A 15,959-nucleotide genomic window follows, 5' to 3' on the forward strand; every position below is an offset into this window, starting at 1 on the left:
TACACACACAGGACACATTATATACACACAGGACACATCATATATACACACAGGACACATTATATATACACACAGGACACATCATATATACACACACAGGACACATTATATACACACAGGACACATCATATATACACACAGGACACATTATATATACACACAGGACACATTATATATACACACAGGACACATTATATATACACACAGGACGCATCATATATACACACACAGGACACATTATATATACACACAGGACACATCATATATACACACAGGACGCATCATATATACACACAGGACACATCATATATACACACACAGGACACATTATATACACACAGGACACATCATATACACACAGGACACATCATATATACACACAGGACACATCATATATACACACAGGACACATCATATATACACACAGGACGCATCATATATACACACAGGACGCATCATATATACACACAGGACGCATCATATATACACACAGGACGCATCATATATACACACAGGACACATCATATATACACACAGGACACATCATATATACACACAGGACACATCATATATACACACAGGACGCATCATATATACACACAGGACGCATTATATATACACACAGGACGCATCATATATACACACAGGGCGCATCATATATACACACAGGACACATCATATATACACACAGGACGCATCATATATACACACAGGACGCATCATATATACACACAGGACGCATTATATATACACACACAGGACGCATCATATATACACACAGGACGCATCATATATACACACAGGACGCATTATATATACACACACAGGACGCATCATATATACACACAGGACACATTATATATACACACAGGACACATCATATATACACACAGGACACATCATATATACACACAGGACACATCATATATACACACAGGACGCATCATATATACACACAGGACACATTATATATACACACAGGACACATTATATATACACACAGGACACATTATATATACACACAGGACACATTATATATACACACAGGACACATTATATATACACACAGGACACATCATATATACACACAGGACACATCATATATACACACAGGACGCATCATATATACACACAGGACACATTATATATACACACAGGACACATTATATATACACACAGGACACATTATATATACACACAGGACACATCATATATACACACAGGACGCATCATATATACACACAGGACACATTATATAGCACTGTATATCTATATACAGGGCTCCGCTCACACCTGCGATCTCTGACCTCCTCACCCTCTGTGGGCGTCTCCGCTGTCACATTGGCCGGCAGCGGAGAGGAGCGGACACACATGGAGCCGGCGGCCGGGCTGCTGCCTCCTGTCCCCGGGGACGACGCGGCGTCTGTGCCGGATCTGGACGAGGAGAAGCTGCTGCAGAATCTGCACTCCCGATACCTGCAGCTGCGGGTGTATGTGAGTGACCGACCCCACAGAATAAGCGGTGCAGACCCCACCAGCCCCGGTGTATATACCCCATGCCCCGGCGTATATACCCCATGCACGTTCGGATGTACATAGCCCGTGCACGCCCCGGTGTTTTATACCCCATGCACGCCCCGGTGTTTTATACCCCATGCACGCCCCGGTGTACATACCCCATGCACGCCCCGGTGTACATACCCCATGCACGCCCCGGTGTACATAGCCCCTGCACGCCCCGGTGTACATAGCCCCTGCACGCCCCGGTGTACATAGCCCGTGCACGCCCCGGTGTACATAGCCCGTGCACGCCCCGGTGTACATAGCCCGTGCACGCCCCGGTGTACATAGCCCGTGCACGCCCCGGTGTACATAGCCCGTGCACGCCCCGGTGTACATAGCCCGTGCACGCCCCGGTGTACATAGCCCGTGCACGCCCCGGTGTACATAGCCCGTGCACGCCCCGGTGTACATAGCCCGTGCACGCCCCGGTGTACATAGCCCGTGCACGCCCCGGTGTACATAGCCCGTGCACGCCCCGGTGTACATAGCCCGTGCACGCCCCGGTGTACATAGCCCGTGCACGCCCCGGTGTACATAGCCCATGCCCCGTGCACGCCCCGACCGTCTGCCCCAGTGTATATACCCCATGCCCCGTGCACGCCCCGACCGTCTGCCCCAGTGTATATACCCCATGCCCAGTGTACGCCCCGACCGTCTGCCCCAGTGTATATACCCCATGCCCAGTGTACGCCCCGACCGTCTGCCCCAGTGTATATACCCCATGCCCAGTGTACGCCCCTACCCTCCGCCCCGGTGTATATACCCCATGCACGCCCCGGTGTATATACCCCATGCTCAGTGCACGCCCCGACCCTCCGCCCCAGTGTATATACCCCAAGCCCAGTGTACGCCCCGACCCTCCGCCCCAGTGTATATACCCCAAGCCCAGTGTACGCCTCGACCCTCCGCCCCCGGTGTATATACCCCATGCCCAGTGTACGCCCCGACCCTCCGCCCCCGGTGTATATACCCCATGCCCAGTGCACGCCCCGACCCTCCGTCCCCGGTGTATATACCCCATGCCCAGTGCACGCCCCGACCCTCCGTCCCCGGTGTATATACCCCATGCCCAGTGCACGCCCCGAGCCTCCACCCCCGGTGTATATACCCCAAGCCCAGTGTACGACCCGACCCTCCGCCCCGGTGTATATACCACAAGCTCAGTGTACGCCCCGACCCTCCGCTCCAGTGTATATACCCCATGCCCAGTGTACGCTCCGCCCCGGTGTATATACCCCATGCCCAGTACACGCCCCGGTGTATATACCCCAAGCCCAGTGTACGCCTCCGTCATGGGGTATGCGACAGAGCAGGCAGGGACACCAGGTTGAAGAACAATCCAACAAGTTTTATTGAGGCAAGGAGCATAACACATCCAATATCCAAATGGTTCTTTAGAGTCCACAATGAGTCTACACAAAGAAAACAGATCCGGGGTGCCACACAGCAATCCGATGGCAAGGAAAATGCAACAACAGTCCTTAGATGTGTTCCTTAAATCCGATAGCGTGGCTGAGACAACACAATCCCACGTAGCAGCTGATCTTCAATGTCGCATAGTCCATACACAGGCAGGCACAAGGACCTGCCCTCAGCACAGATCCTCGCCTTTCCCCAACAAAGTATCAACTAATTCCGCCCCAGTGTATATACCCCATGCCCAGTGCACGCCCCGGTGTATATACCTGTAACAGTGTGTTCCTCCCCGCCTTTGCTCATGGTGTAATAGTCTTTCTCCTTGACTATCCTGTAAGTACTACTGGTGGGGGATTGTTTGTTCTTCTCAGCATGGGACTTCTCCAATGCACAACTTTGTATACAAGAAAGAGCCAGGACTTCTAAAGTCCATTCATGTATCAAGTGTCCAGGCGGAGTTGGACTTTTCTGCCCACCTAAGGGGCTGATCCCAGGAGAGAAGAACAATGAGACCCATGTTCAGTTAGTTGGATCTCGGCTGGAGAAGGACTAGGATCTATAGCTAAGGCTGGATCCTAGAGCCTGTGTATGGACTGTTGGACTCAAGGAATTCATATCAGGACCATTGCCATATTTTCCCTGGCGTTGGAATACCGGGAGACGCCCCTGGATCTTTTGTTTTGTTGTGGACTCCTTGCAGACTTTAAGGATTTATATTTCTTTGGTGCTTTTATCTTTGTGGTTCCAATAAAGCCCTTTGGATTGTTGCTTGGCCTGGCGTCCCTCACTGCTCTGTCGCATACACCGTCACAAACTGGTTGGCAGCGGCGGGATCAGAGCAGAAAGAATGGAGGACAACGGCCCATTAACATCTGGATTCAGAACCTCAGAGTACAAGAACTGGACTGTGGTGAGCCTACAAACAAAGGCCCGTGAATTAGGAGTCGGCTACAAAGGACTCTCTAAGGAGCAACTAATTGAGGCATTAGAAAACGCTTGCCTGAAAGATGGCACCCAGGAAGGATTTCCACAGCAAGTGGAGGAAAGACGGGAGCTGGAGGTAAATGCCCAAAAAAGTCAATGGGTTGTGTGGTATGAGGAGGAGATGGCACTGTTTGGAGATGAGGTCACCAGAGAAGATAAGAGGGAGGCCATTCGCAGAACTCAAGAGAGGGCAGCATTGCTGTAGAGGCTTGCTGTGGAACCAGCTAGAGGCTCCAGACAAACTGTAACCACAGCACCCACTATGAGGGAATTCTCCAGAGTGCCCCGCAAGGACTTTAAGCCATTTAATGAAGCTGCTGGTGACATTGAGGGCTTCTTCCAGGACTTTGAGCATCAGTGCCGATTAATAGAAGTCCCAGAAAGAGAGCGAGTCAGACACCTGGTGGGCCTCTTGGAGGGTGGAGCTGCCAATGCCTATAGAGCTATGGACCCTCAGTGGAATTGTGAGTATGGGGAGATAAAACAGACCATTCTAGAACATTATGCCGTGACCCCAGATACTTATAGGACTCAGTTAAGTACGTTAGCCTGTGATGGGGAAGTGTCTTTCAAGATGTATGCCCACAGACTGAAACAAGTATGCCATCGCTGGCTGGAGGGAGAGGGGGGCCTTAACTTGGGAGACCTTCCTCCAGGTCATCCTGAAAGAGCAGTTCTATGCCAGGTGCCCTGCTGAAATCAGGGAATGGGTGCGTGAGAGGAGACCAGAGACAGTGGAACAAGCTGCTGCTCTAGCTGATGAGCTTCTCACCATCAAGCCTCAGTGGATAAGGCTACTAGTCAGTGAGAAAAATCTACCAGCTCCCCAAACACCAGTGGTCCCTTGTCCTTTGGCCTCGAATGTTAATCGTCCCATTAGACTACCAACACATGGCGGACCCCGTGTGAATGTGCCTCCTACTACTCCTGCCTCCTCTTTGGGAGTACGACATGGAGAAAGACTCATAGAACGTAGATGTTATGGATGTGGGCAGCTGGGTTATCTGCAAGCTCACTGTCCAGGTGTTTGGAGGCAAAACAGTTACAGACCCCCTTTGCCTGTCCATTATCTACAAACAACCTAAACAGGAGAAGAGCTAGATTCACTCCCTGATGATTCGACAAAAGACTCTGATATGTTGACTTCCCTACCAGGAGTCTATGGGGTGCGAGCCACAGCCGCCCGTTCTTCTGATCTTCAGCATAAACATCTACAGGAGGTTGTGCTGGATGGCCAAAAAGTTGTTGGCTTTCGTGACACTGGGGCTTTTCTCACCATCGCAGATCCTCGAGTAATTCAACCAGAAGCAATGCAAAAGGGACCAGGAATTGCCATTGAATTGGCTGGAGGTACTCAAAGATACATTCCAAGAGCGAGTGTGACCCTGGATTATGGCTTTGGGGCCAAACAATGTGTGGTCGGTGTGATGAGCGGCCTTCCTGCAGACATTCTTCTAGGGAATGATGTGGGGAATCTTCAATGCCACTTTGTCGGTGTGGTAACCAGAAGTCAAGCCAAGAGAGCAGCCCATGTGGACGTGTACAACCCATCCATGGAAATGAGGCTACCCGAACTGCCATCACAGCCGGTGAGTGATTCTTCTTGTGGGGCTCATATGAATGTCACTTGGGATAAAGTTCAGTTTAGACAAGAGGTAGAGCCTGACCCCACCCTGGCTATCTTTAGAGCTCGGGCTGAAGTAGGGCAGTTAGGAGAAAATGGGGAAAAAATTATCAGAGAAAATGGACTTCTATATCGGATTACCAATGCTGACTCCCTAGATAAACCCTGGACTTATAGCAAACAGCTGATTGTTCCTCAGAAATACAGAGTTTCCCTATTACACCTTGCTCATGACATTCCTACTGTCGGCCATCAAGGGAAAACCCGTACCGAGAGACGACTGACTCAAATTTTCTATTGGCCTGGAATTTCTCAAGCAGTGGCGCATTTCTGCCGAACTTGCGACCTATGTCAGCGTAGAGGGCGACCCGGAGATCACCCAAAGGCACCCTTGCAACCACTCCCTATAATAGAAGAACCCTTTCAAAGAGTAGCTGTCAATATAAATCTGGAAAGCAGTACATTCTCACTGTTGTGGATTACGCCACCCGATATCCAGAAGCCGTGGCCTTGTCAAGTATTTCTGCAGCCAAGGTGGCCGAGGCCCTTGTTACCATTTTTACCCGAGTAGGATTCCCAAGTGAGATCTTATCGGACCAAGGCTCCCAGTTCATGTCAGAGTTGGTGCAGTGTCTGTGGTGCACCTGTGGAGTACGAGCAATTCGAACTACAGCATACCATCCTCCAAACCAATGGACTTTGTGAACGGTTTAATCAAACACTGAAAAATATGCTGAGGGCCTTCACTGACAGGGATGCCGACTTGGGAGAAGTACCTACCCCATCTCTTGTTCGCCTATCGGGAAGTTCCCCAGGAGGCCACTGGGTTTTCCCCCTATGAACTACTCTATGCAAGAAAGGTCAGAGGACCCTTAACTCTGCTAAAGGAATATTGGGAGGGGCAAGTTGAAGACACAGGAATCCCTGTTGTTCCATATGTCCTCAAGCTTCGGGAAACCCTGGCTCAACTTGCTAGTTTGGCTATGGATGGCTCAAACCAGACAGAAGACATGGTATGACCGCAAAGCACGCTATCGAGAATTTGTAGAGGGACAATAAGTCTTAATGATTGTTCTCCATCGGCAAAATAAGCTCCAGACAACATGGTCCCTTCCAGGTTCTCAGAAAACTAAACGACACCAATTACCTTCTTGTTCTAGATGATCAGGGTCTAAGACAAAAGACTGTCCATGTGAATATGATTAAGGAGTATCATGATCGGACATTACCTATGATAGTAAGCTGTCGGCTGGCTTCAGAAGATGGTCAGGAGGATGAGGACCCATTACCTGATCTTGTTGAAGCAGCCAGAGCCCCATCCACTGTGGAACAGGTTCCTCTGAGAGATCACTTAGATTCCTTACAGAAAAACAAATGCTGGGAGTGCTCCATCAGAGACAGGCTGCTTTCTCATCCCGATCTGGTCGAACCTCTGTAACCCAACATCATGTGAACACTCAGGGCATCCGTCCCATACAGCAGGCTCCCTACTGGGTACCAGAATCAGTTAGAAACACCATGCAGCATGAGCTGGAGGAGATGTTACAGCTTGGGGTGATTCAGGCCTCCCATAGTCCTTGGGCCTCTCCTTTTTGTGTTAGTATCCAAGAAAGATGGGAGTACTCGATTTTGTGTGGACTACAGACGACTAAATGACCATACCATCAGTGATGCTTACCCAATGCCCCGCATTGATGAACTTGTAGACCGGCTAGCTGGGGCACGATACGTCACCACCTTGCATCTCAGTAAGGAATACTGGCAAATTCCCCTGACGAAGGAAGGTAGAGAAAGGTCGGCTTTTATAACCCCCTTTGGTCTGTATGAATTTCTAAACATACCTTTCGGAATGAAAACCTGCAACCTTTCACAAAATAGTGGACCCTTGGAGAAAGCCACTGCGAAACGCGTCAGGGTGTGAATGGTGAGGCTGTATTTCCATCTAGCACTGTGAATGATATTTTTCTAGCAGGCATGTTTTTTTGATGTTATTGTTTCCTGATTTTTTTTTGGGCTCCATTTAAGCCCTTCTCATGGTATTTTGTTACTCTAAACATCCCTGCGTACCTAATACCATCTAGTCACAGTTGCTAACACATTTAAAAACCTGTGTCCTTTCTTGTGCAGTACTCCTTATTAGGGTACATGATTTGTCATGATGAATTAATATCATATTGTTATTAGGACTACTACTTTGAATTGACAGATTGTCTTCTGTTAACATTTAATGGTGTCTACTGTGTGACACTTTTTTCTGCTGTACTACCTTTTAATTATATTTTTTTAAAAAAATCTTTTTAAACAATAAAGTTTATATATTTTTCTATGTACTTGTTTGTGTCTCATTCAGGGTAGTATTTTTAGGTTTGAATGTGTGGCTGTAGTATGGGCCCTTAGGAAATTAAGGCCGTATCTGTATGGACGGGAATTCACTGTGGTTACTGATCACAATCCCCTCACCTGGCTGAACAGAGTCTCTGGGGACAATGGACGATTACTGCGATGGAGCCTGGCTCTGCAGCCCTATAACTTTACAATACAATATAGAAGGGGCAGCCAACAACAAAATGCAGACAGATTGTCCAGGTAAGAGGAGCCCTGAGTCAGGGTCGGCATGTTTACGTGTACTTGACAAGCCACCTGTTGAGGTCACTAGTCCGTACACAAATTGAGGGGGGAAGGGGATGTAACAGTGTGTCCCTCCCCTGCCTTTGCTCATGGTGTAATAGTCTGTCTCTCCTTGACTGTCCTGTATGTACTACTGCTGGGGGATTGTTTGTTCTTCTCAGCATGAGACTTCTCCAATCCACAACTTTGTAAACAGAACAGAGCCAGGAGTCTAAAGTCCATTCATGTATCAAGTGTCCAGGCGGAGTTGGACTCTTCTGCCCACCTAAGGGGCTGATCCCAGGAGAGAAGAACAATGAGACCCATGTTAGTTCAGTTAGTTGGATCTCGGCTGGAGAAGGACTAGTATCTATTGCTGAGGCTGGATCCTAGAGCCTGTGTATGGACTGTCACAGATTGGAGATCAGTGGCCACGTGGGATTGCGTTTTGTTGTTCACCCTCTTGGACTCAAGGAACTCGTATAAGGACCATTGCCATATTTTCCCTGGCGTTGGAATACTGGCAGGCGCCCCTGGATCTTTTGTTTTGTTGTGGACTCCTTGCAGACTTTAAGGATTTATATTTGTTTGGTGCTTTATCTTTGTGGTTCCAATAAAGCCCTTTGGATTGTTTCGTGGCCTGGCGTCCCTTACTGCTCTGCCGCATACACCGTCATATATATATATATATATATATATATATATATATATATATATATATATATATATATATATATATATATATATATATATATATATATGAGACTCCATACCTCCGCTTGCTGTGCTGAGGAACCGACACAGTAAGAGAGTACCTTTTGTTTGTTACATAGGTTTATTTTGTAGTTAGCATTCTGTTGTTAGTTAGTGGCCAGACGGCCTTAGACATTTATTTTCCTGTTTTTGCATGTGTAACACTGAGAGATATATATATATATATATCTATCTATCTATTATACTATGTAATAAACTATGTAAGTGGCAAAAAAACAGTTTTCAACAAAAACCTACTAAATAACATTTGTGCAGTCTGTGAATTTGTTGTAAGAAGTAGAATTGCTTCCATCAGATCCTCCTTCGCAGATGACCTCCAAATTTGACCTAATAATTTTAAGGCTAGAGAGCAACCTCTCTACAGTAACTTGGGTTGGAGGCAAAGCCGTAACCACATGGGCAACATCTCTAACAATTTCCGGGTATAAAGGAATTGCCTCATGCACAGTCAGTTTTGATGAATGGTTGCATTTTTCTATTTCTTTGAGAGCAAGTGAAAAATTTTACTGAAATCTGGTCAATCTGCTGCTATAGGAGACGGAGTGAAATCTTTTTCCTTGCGGCACAGCTTTGCCTGCTCCATGTCATCCAAATACTTGTCAAAATTAAACTCCTCATCTGATGAGGATGAAGATATGGCAGCAGTAGCACTGTCGGGCCCCAAGTCCTCTTGCGCCTGGCAGTCCTGTAGCCGCTCATACTAACTGCTACCTCACTCAAAGCTTCTTTTCCTTTAGTAAGTTGTTGATCATCAAGCAGTATATGATGACTTGGATCCACATAAACAGCTGCCAGAAGAATTTTATTTTCCAATAGCTGTGTCTCTCTCCATTTCATTGAAGCAGAAATGCCATCTGCGATTAAACCTCCTCTTTGGGACAGGCAAAATAGCAAGTTCTTCCACTCCCTTATGAAAATGCCAGGAGTTAAATCCTCAGCTTGTAATTTTATAGTCATGGTAAATGGGTGATTTAAGCAATTCCTTCAATTCAGCCACCTGTGTCCATTGACCTTCATTTAAGGTTACTTGAGGGTTCACCATATCTATAAGAAATGATTTTAGTTCAAGCAATTGCTCAGTCATTAAATAAGTGCTGCCCCACCGAGTGGCTTGATCGACAATTGCCCCTTTCCTAGCACGTCTCTTCAAGATGGAATCAATTTTAGGGGTTCTGGCGGCAATAACCAATTTCCTCACTTTTCCAATCAGATTTCCAGCATGTCCCTCTTGCAGACGATCTCTCATTGCCAGCTGCACCGTGTGCACAACACAGCGCATTTGATGAACATGAAAGTGTTTTTAAGGCGCTTCAACAAGATCATCTAATCTTAAAGTATCATTTTGCTGTTCTTCTGTTGTAATATCTGCTTGCTCCTCAGTTACATGAGCAGGGCTGTGGCTCCATCTCACAGAGACTGAATCCTAAATTTTCTTCTAGCTGTTGTTCATTACTCTCATTCATCAGTTTAATTGTATCATAGTATCATAGTATCATAGTTTTTAAGGTTGAAGGGAGACTCTAAGTCCATCTAGTTCAACCCGTAGCCTAACATGTTGATCCAGAGGAAGGCAAAAAAAACCCCAATGTGGCAAACAAGTTCCAATGGGGAAAAAATTTCCTTCCTGACTCCACATCCGGCAATCAGACTAGTTCCCTGGATCAATACCCTGTCATAAAATCTAATATACATAACTGGTAATATTAAATTTTTCAAGAAAGGCGACCAGGCTCTGCTTAATGTTAGTAGTGAATCACTCATTACAACATCATGCGGCAGAGAGTTCCATAGTCTCACTGCTCGTACAGTAAAGAATCCTCGTCTGTGATTATGATTAAACCTTCTTTCCTCAAGACGTAGCGGATGCCCCCGTGTTCCAGTCGCAGGCCTAGGTGTAAAAAGATCTTTGGAAAGGTCTCTGTACTGTCCCCTCATATATTTATACATAGTGATTAGATCCCCCCTAAGCCTTCGTTTTTCCAAACTAAATAACCCCAAGTTTAATAACCTGTCTTGGTATTGCAGCCCACCCATTCCTCTAATAATCTTGGTCGCTCTTCTCTGCACCCTCTCCAGTTCAGCTATGTCCTTCTTATATATCGGTGACCAGAATTGTACACAGTATTCTAAGTGCGGTCGCACTAGTGACTTGTACAGAGGTAGAACTATATTTTTTCATGAACACTTATACCTCTTTTAATACATCCCATTATTTTATTAGCCCTGGCAGCAGCTGCCTGACACTGTCCACTAAAGTGAAGTTTACCATCCACCCATACACCCAAGTCTTTTTCTGTGTCTGTTTTACCCAGTGTTCTACAATTAAGTACATAATCATAAATGTTATTTCCTCTACCCAAGTGCATGACCTTACATTTATCTACATTAAACTTCAATTGCCACTTCTCAGCCCAATCCTCCAATTTACATAAATCTCCCTGTAATATAAAATTATCCTCCTCTGTATTGATTACCCTGCAGAGTTTAGTATCATCTGCAAATATTGAAATTCTACTCCGCATGCCCCCAACAAGGTCATTTATAAATATGTTGAAAAGAAGCGGGCCCAATACTGACCCCTGTTGTACCCCACTATGAACTGAGACCCAGTCCGAGTACGTACCATTAATAACCACCCTTTGTTTCCTATCACTTAGACAGTTTTTAACCCAGTTACACATATTTTCCCCTATCCCCATTATTCTCATTTTATGTACCAACCTTTTGTGTGGCACCGTATCAAAAGCTTTTGAAAAGTCCATATACACAACATCCACTGCATTTCCCTGGTCCAGGCTTGAACTTACCTCTTCATAGAAGCTGATCAAATTAGTTTGACAGGATCGATCCCTCATAAACCCATGTTGATACTCTGTCATAAGGTTATTTTTCTTGAGATACTCCAGTATAGCATCTCTCAAGAAACCCTCAAGGATTTTACCAACCGTAGAGGTTAAACTTACCGGCCTATAATTTCCCGGCTCAGTTTTTGTCCCCTTTTTGAATATTGGCACCACATTTGCTATGCGCCAGTCCTGCGGTACCGACCCTGATATTAAGGAATCTGAGAAGATTAAAAATAATGGTCTATCTATCACAGAACTCAATTCCTGTAGTACTCTGGGGTGTAGCCATCCGGGCCCGGAGATTTGTCAACCTTAGTGATTTCGAGGCGGTGGCGTACTTCCTGCTGGGTTAAGCAGGTAATATTCAAGGGTGAATTTATGGCATCACTGGTCATGTCATCTGCCATGGCATTTTCTTGTATAAAAACCGTAGAAAAAAAGTCATTCAGCAGGTTGGCTTTACCCTCATCCCCTTCCACCATTTCACCAAGACTATTTTTAAGGGGGCCAACACTATCGCTTTTCAGTTTTTTACTGTTTATGTAGTTAAAGAATATTTTAGGATTATTTTTACTTTCTCTCGCAATGAGTCTCTCTGTCTCAAACTTAGCTAACTTAATTTGCTTTTGACATATTTTATTTAATTTTCTATAATTATATAATGCCTCATCACTACATACCCTCTTTAATTCTTTTAAGGCTTTCTGTTTTTCTTTTATTGCTTCCCTTACAGCTCTATTTAGCCATAGGGGTTTCCTCCTATTTCTAGCATGTTTGTTCCCATAGGGTATATTTTCTGCACAAGCCCTATTCAGGATGCTCATAAAAGTCTCCCATTTGCTTTGTGTACTTTTATTACTTAGTGCAATAAACTGGGATGATGTACTAAGATCATCTCTCAACCGTTTAAAATTTGCGTTCCTGAAGTTTAGTGTCCTTGTAGCCCCTCTACTAGACATCTTACTAAAGAATACATGAAAACTTATTATTTTGTGATCACTATTCCCCAAGTAACCCCCAACTTGTATATTTGATATGCGGTCTGGCCTATTGGTTAGTACAAGGTCTAGTAGTGCTCCCCTATTGTACTTATCATTTTTGAAGCATTGACCGTTACAATAGCAAGAACCTGTTCTTTTTTGCGTTCCTAATCTTGCATAATTTTTTCCACTAAGGCCTGGAGAAACTGGCTGATGTGATGAGCTTTAGTATCTTTTTCTGCCAGTGTCTTGCTAACAATTTTTGTTGTCACAAAAATATCGGACATTGATGGCAAAATAGTTCACTCTGTGACTTGTGTAGGCATCCATTTTAACAAACATGAAGCGTCTTTTGAGAGTCTTTTTAAGATCTTCCTTTTGTTTAAGAGCTTCTTCAACCACTAATTTTTTTAACATTTTCTCTTTCCAGAGAAACACCAAGTTTGCGGCCATTTCTCCATTAAGAGCTGTAAAAGCTGGTCGTGCAAATAATGATAATGGTACACCGTCCTTCACAACAAGCTGTATGAGCGTCTTTACTCATATCTGCTGTCATTGTTACAGTAACTTTGTCACTTATATCTTGTTAATGATGTTCGAGATGCTCTTTCCTCCACCTTTGTCTGGCAGGAAGTGCTGGGCACTGGTTTCTTGCTGCTGCTGTTATCTTTCTCAGTCACCGCTTTGAAAACATCTGGGTGGAAGCATTGTAAGGCTATGTGCACACGCTGCATTTTTTTGACACTGCCTTTTTGTGCGTTTTTGGCGTTTTTACCGCGTTTTGGTGCGTTTTTGGCTGCGTTTTTCCAATGCATTGCATGGGGGTAAAAACGCAGGAAAACGCAGGAAAGAATTGACATGTCCATTTTTTTTTTTTTAAAGCTTAAAAACGCAGCTTAAAAAAAAAGTTGTGTGCAGATAGCAAAAATGAAAACTCATAGACTTTGCTGGGGAAACAAAGTCATGCAGTTTTGAGGCCAAAAACGCACCCGAAAAAACGCGCAAAAACGCTGCGAAAAACGCACTGTGTGCACATAGCCTAAATGTCTTTTTAGATTGGAAGTTCTTGTAGGAGCATTTTTATCAATGCCTGAGTATGCACTGATTTTAGCATCACAGCATTTGTTTTCATCTGGATCACTTGTCATACATTGACACACAAAATATTTAAATGTATATTATAATTCCAGCAAGAACAGGGAACCATGTGCAGTGGGGAAAATAAGTATTTGAAACACTGACAATTTTGCAAGTTTTACCCACCTACAAAGAATGGAGAGGTCTGTAATTGTACACTTCACCTGTGAGAGACAGAATCTAAAAAAAAAATCCAGAAAATCACATTGTATGATTGAAATAGATAATTTGCATTTTATTGCATGAAAAAATATGTATTTGATACGATAGAAAACCAGAAGTGAATATTTGGTAGAAACCTTTGTTTGCAATTCCAGAGGTCAGACGTTTCCTTTAGATTCTGCTTCTCTCAGGTGAAGATACCTATGATAACAATGTCACACCGCTCCATCCTTTTGTAGGTGGGATCCACAGGGGATCAAATACTTATATATCCCACTGTATAATTTTAGATAGAAATAAAACAAACTTTGCATAAATCAATAGAACAGATGACAAATATAAAGTGTGTAAAATCTGTCATTAGATAGCTTTAGGGGGGCTTTGCACACTACGATATCGCAGGTGTGATGTCGGTGGGGTCAAATCGAAAGTGACGTATTTCCGGCGTCGCAGTTGATATCATAGTGTGCAAATCCTTTTTGATTCGATTAACGAGCACAAAAGCGTCGTTATCGTATCATCGGTGTAGGGTCTGACATTTCCATAATGCCGGTGAAGCGACAGGTACGATGTTGTTTCTTGTTCCTGTGGCAGCACACATCGCTGTGTATGAAGCCACAGGAGCGAGGAACATCTCCTACCTGCGTCCCGGCTGCAATGCGGAAAGAAGGAGGTGGGCGGGATGTTTACGTCCCGCTCATCTCCGCCCCTCCGCTGCTATTGGTCGTGTGATGTCGCTATGACGCCGCACGACCCGCCCCCTTAGGAAGGAGGCGGGTCGCCGGCCAGTGCGACGTCGCAGGACAGGTGAGTGCATGTGAAGCTGGCGTAGCGATAATGTTCGCTAAGCCAGCTATCACAAGATATCGCTGCTGTGACGGCGGAGGGGACTATCACGCTCGACATCGCAGCATCGGTTTGCGATGTCACAGCGTGCAAAGTACCCCTTACTGTGAATTTCCAATCTCGGACTTTTCTTAGATACAGCTCACTTAAGGCCACTTCACATAACGAGAACGCTAATGGAAACAAAGACTTCACCAGCGATCTCGTTATGTTTGACACATACCAACGATCTGCCCCCTGCTGTGAGATCGTTGGTTGTTGCTGAATGTCCTGGGCCATTTTTGGCTCGTTGGAGTCCTGCTGGGCAGGATGGATCTGTATGTTTGACACCTACCAACGATCTCCTTAACGACCCAGATGAGAACTTAAAGTCTGACACACAGGCATGTAGTTGCGTCACCTTTTCTGCGCCCCCCTCTGCACCGATTTTTTTTTTGGTGCTGAGAACAGTACTGCGTTCTGATTGGGTATCGCTTCATGCTTTGTTCCTTTTTGAGCCTTGCTTTGAGGTCTGTCAGTGAAGAACAGGTAATCCTGGTGGAATCGCAGCTTCTATCCTCAAAGCAAACACTCGGGAACGAAGGAGGGATGAATCCGGGTGCAGATTCAGCTTCGCTCCGAAAAGCAAGTAACTGGGAACAAAGTACGAATGAATCCGGGTGAGGTCGCAGGTTCTATCCTCAAAGCAAGGCTCAAAAAGGAACAAAGGATGAAGCGATACAAAGTTGCCTTCTAGGCCAGCCGCCTAATCAGAACGCAGTATTGGCCACCAATCGGAGCAGAGGGATGTGGAAAAGGCAACGCATATGCATGCCTAAGTGGCCTACAGCGTCAAACACTACGCCCCTATTCGAGGTCGGAATCGTTACATAGCTGCTGTGTGACAGGGTCCCAACGACCAACGAGATCGTTATACAGGGGGCTGCATCGTTACTAAAGTCGTTGGGAAAACAGACACTGACATCTCATCAACGATCTCACCAACAATTTAACAACGATCCGGAAACTGTGACGTAGTAA

The 15,959-nt window shown here is 45.3% G+C and overlaps 1 protein-coding gene across 1 annotated transcript in view; it reads left to right on the forward strand.

Moving 5' to 3' along the window:
• The first annotated feature begins 1,368 nt into the window (after positions 1 to 1,368).
• The window catches only part of LOC142303032 (myosin-IIIb-like), a 73,345-nt gene continuing 58,754 nt past the window's right edge, over positions 1,369 to 15,959 (forward strand). The window contains exon 1 of the mRNA XM_075344135.1: positions 1,369 to 1,494. Coding sequence (XP_075200250.1) covers positions 1,372 to 1,494 — 123 coding nt within the window. The 5' untranslated portion in view covers positions 1,369 to 1,371. The remainder of the gene's footprint in view (positions 1,495 to 15,959) is intronic.

Source organism: Anomaloglossus baeobatrachus, chromosome 1, assembly GCF_048569485.1.
Source record: "Anomaloglossus baeobatrachus isolate aAnoBae1 chromosome 1, aAnoBae1.hap1, whole genome shotgun sequence".
Lineage (NCBI taxonomy): Eukaryota > Metazoa > Chordata > Amphibia > Anura > Aromobatidae > Anomaloglossus > Anomaloglossus baeobatrachus.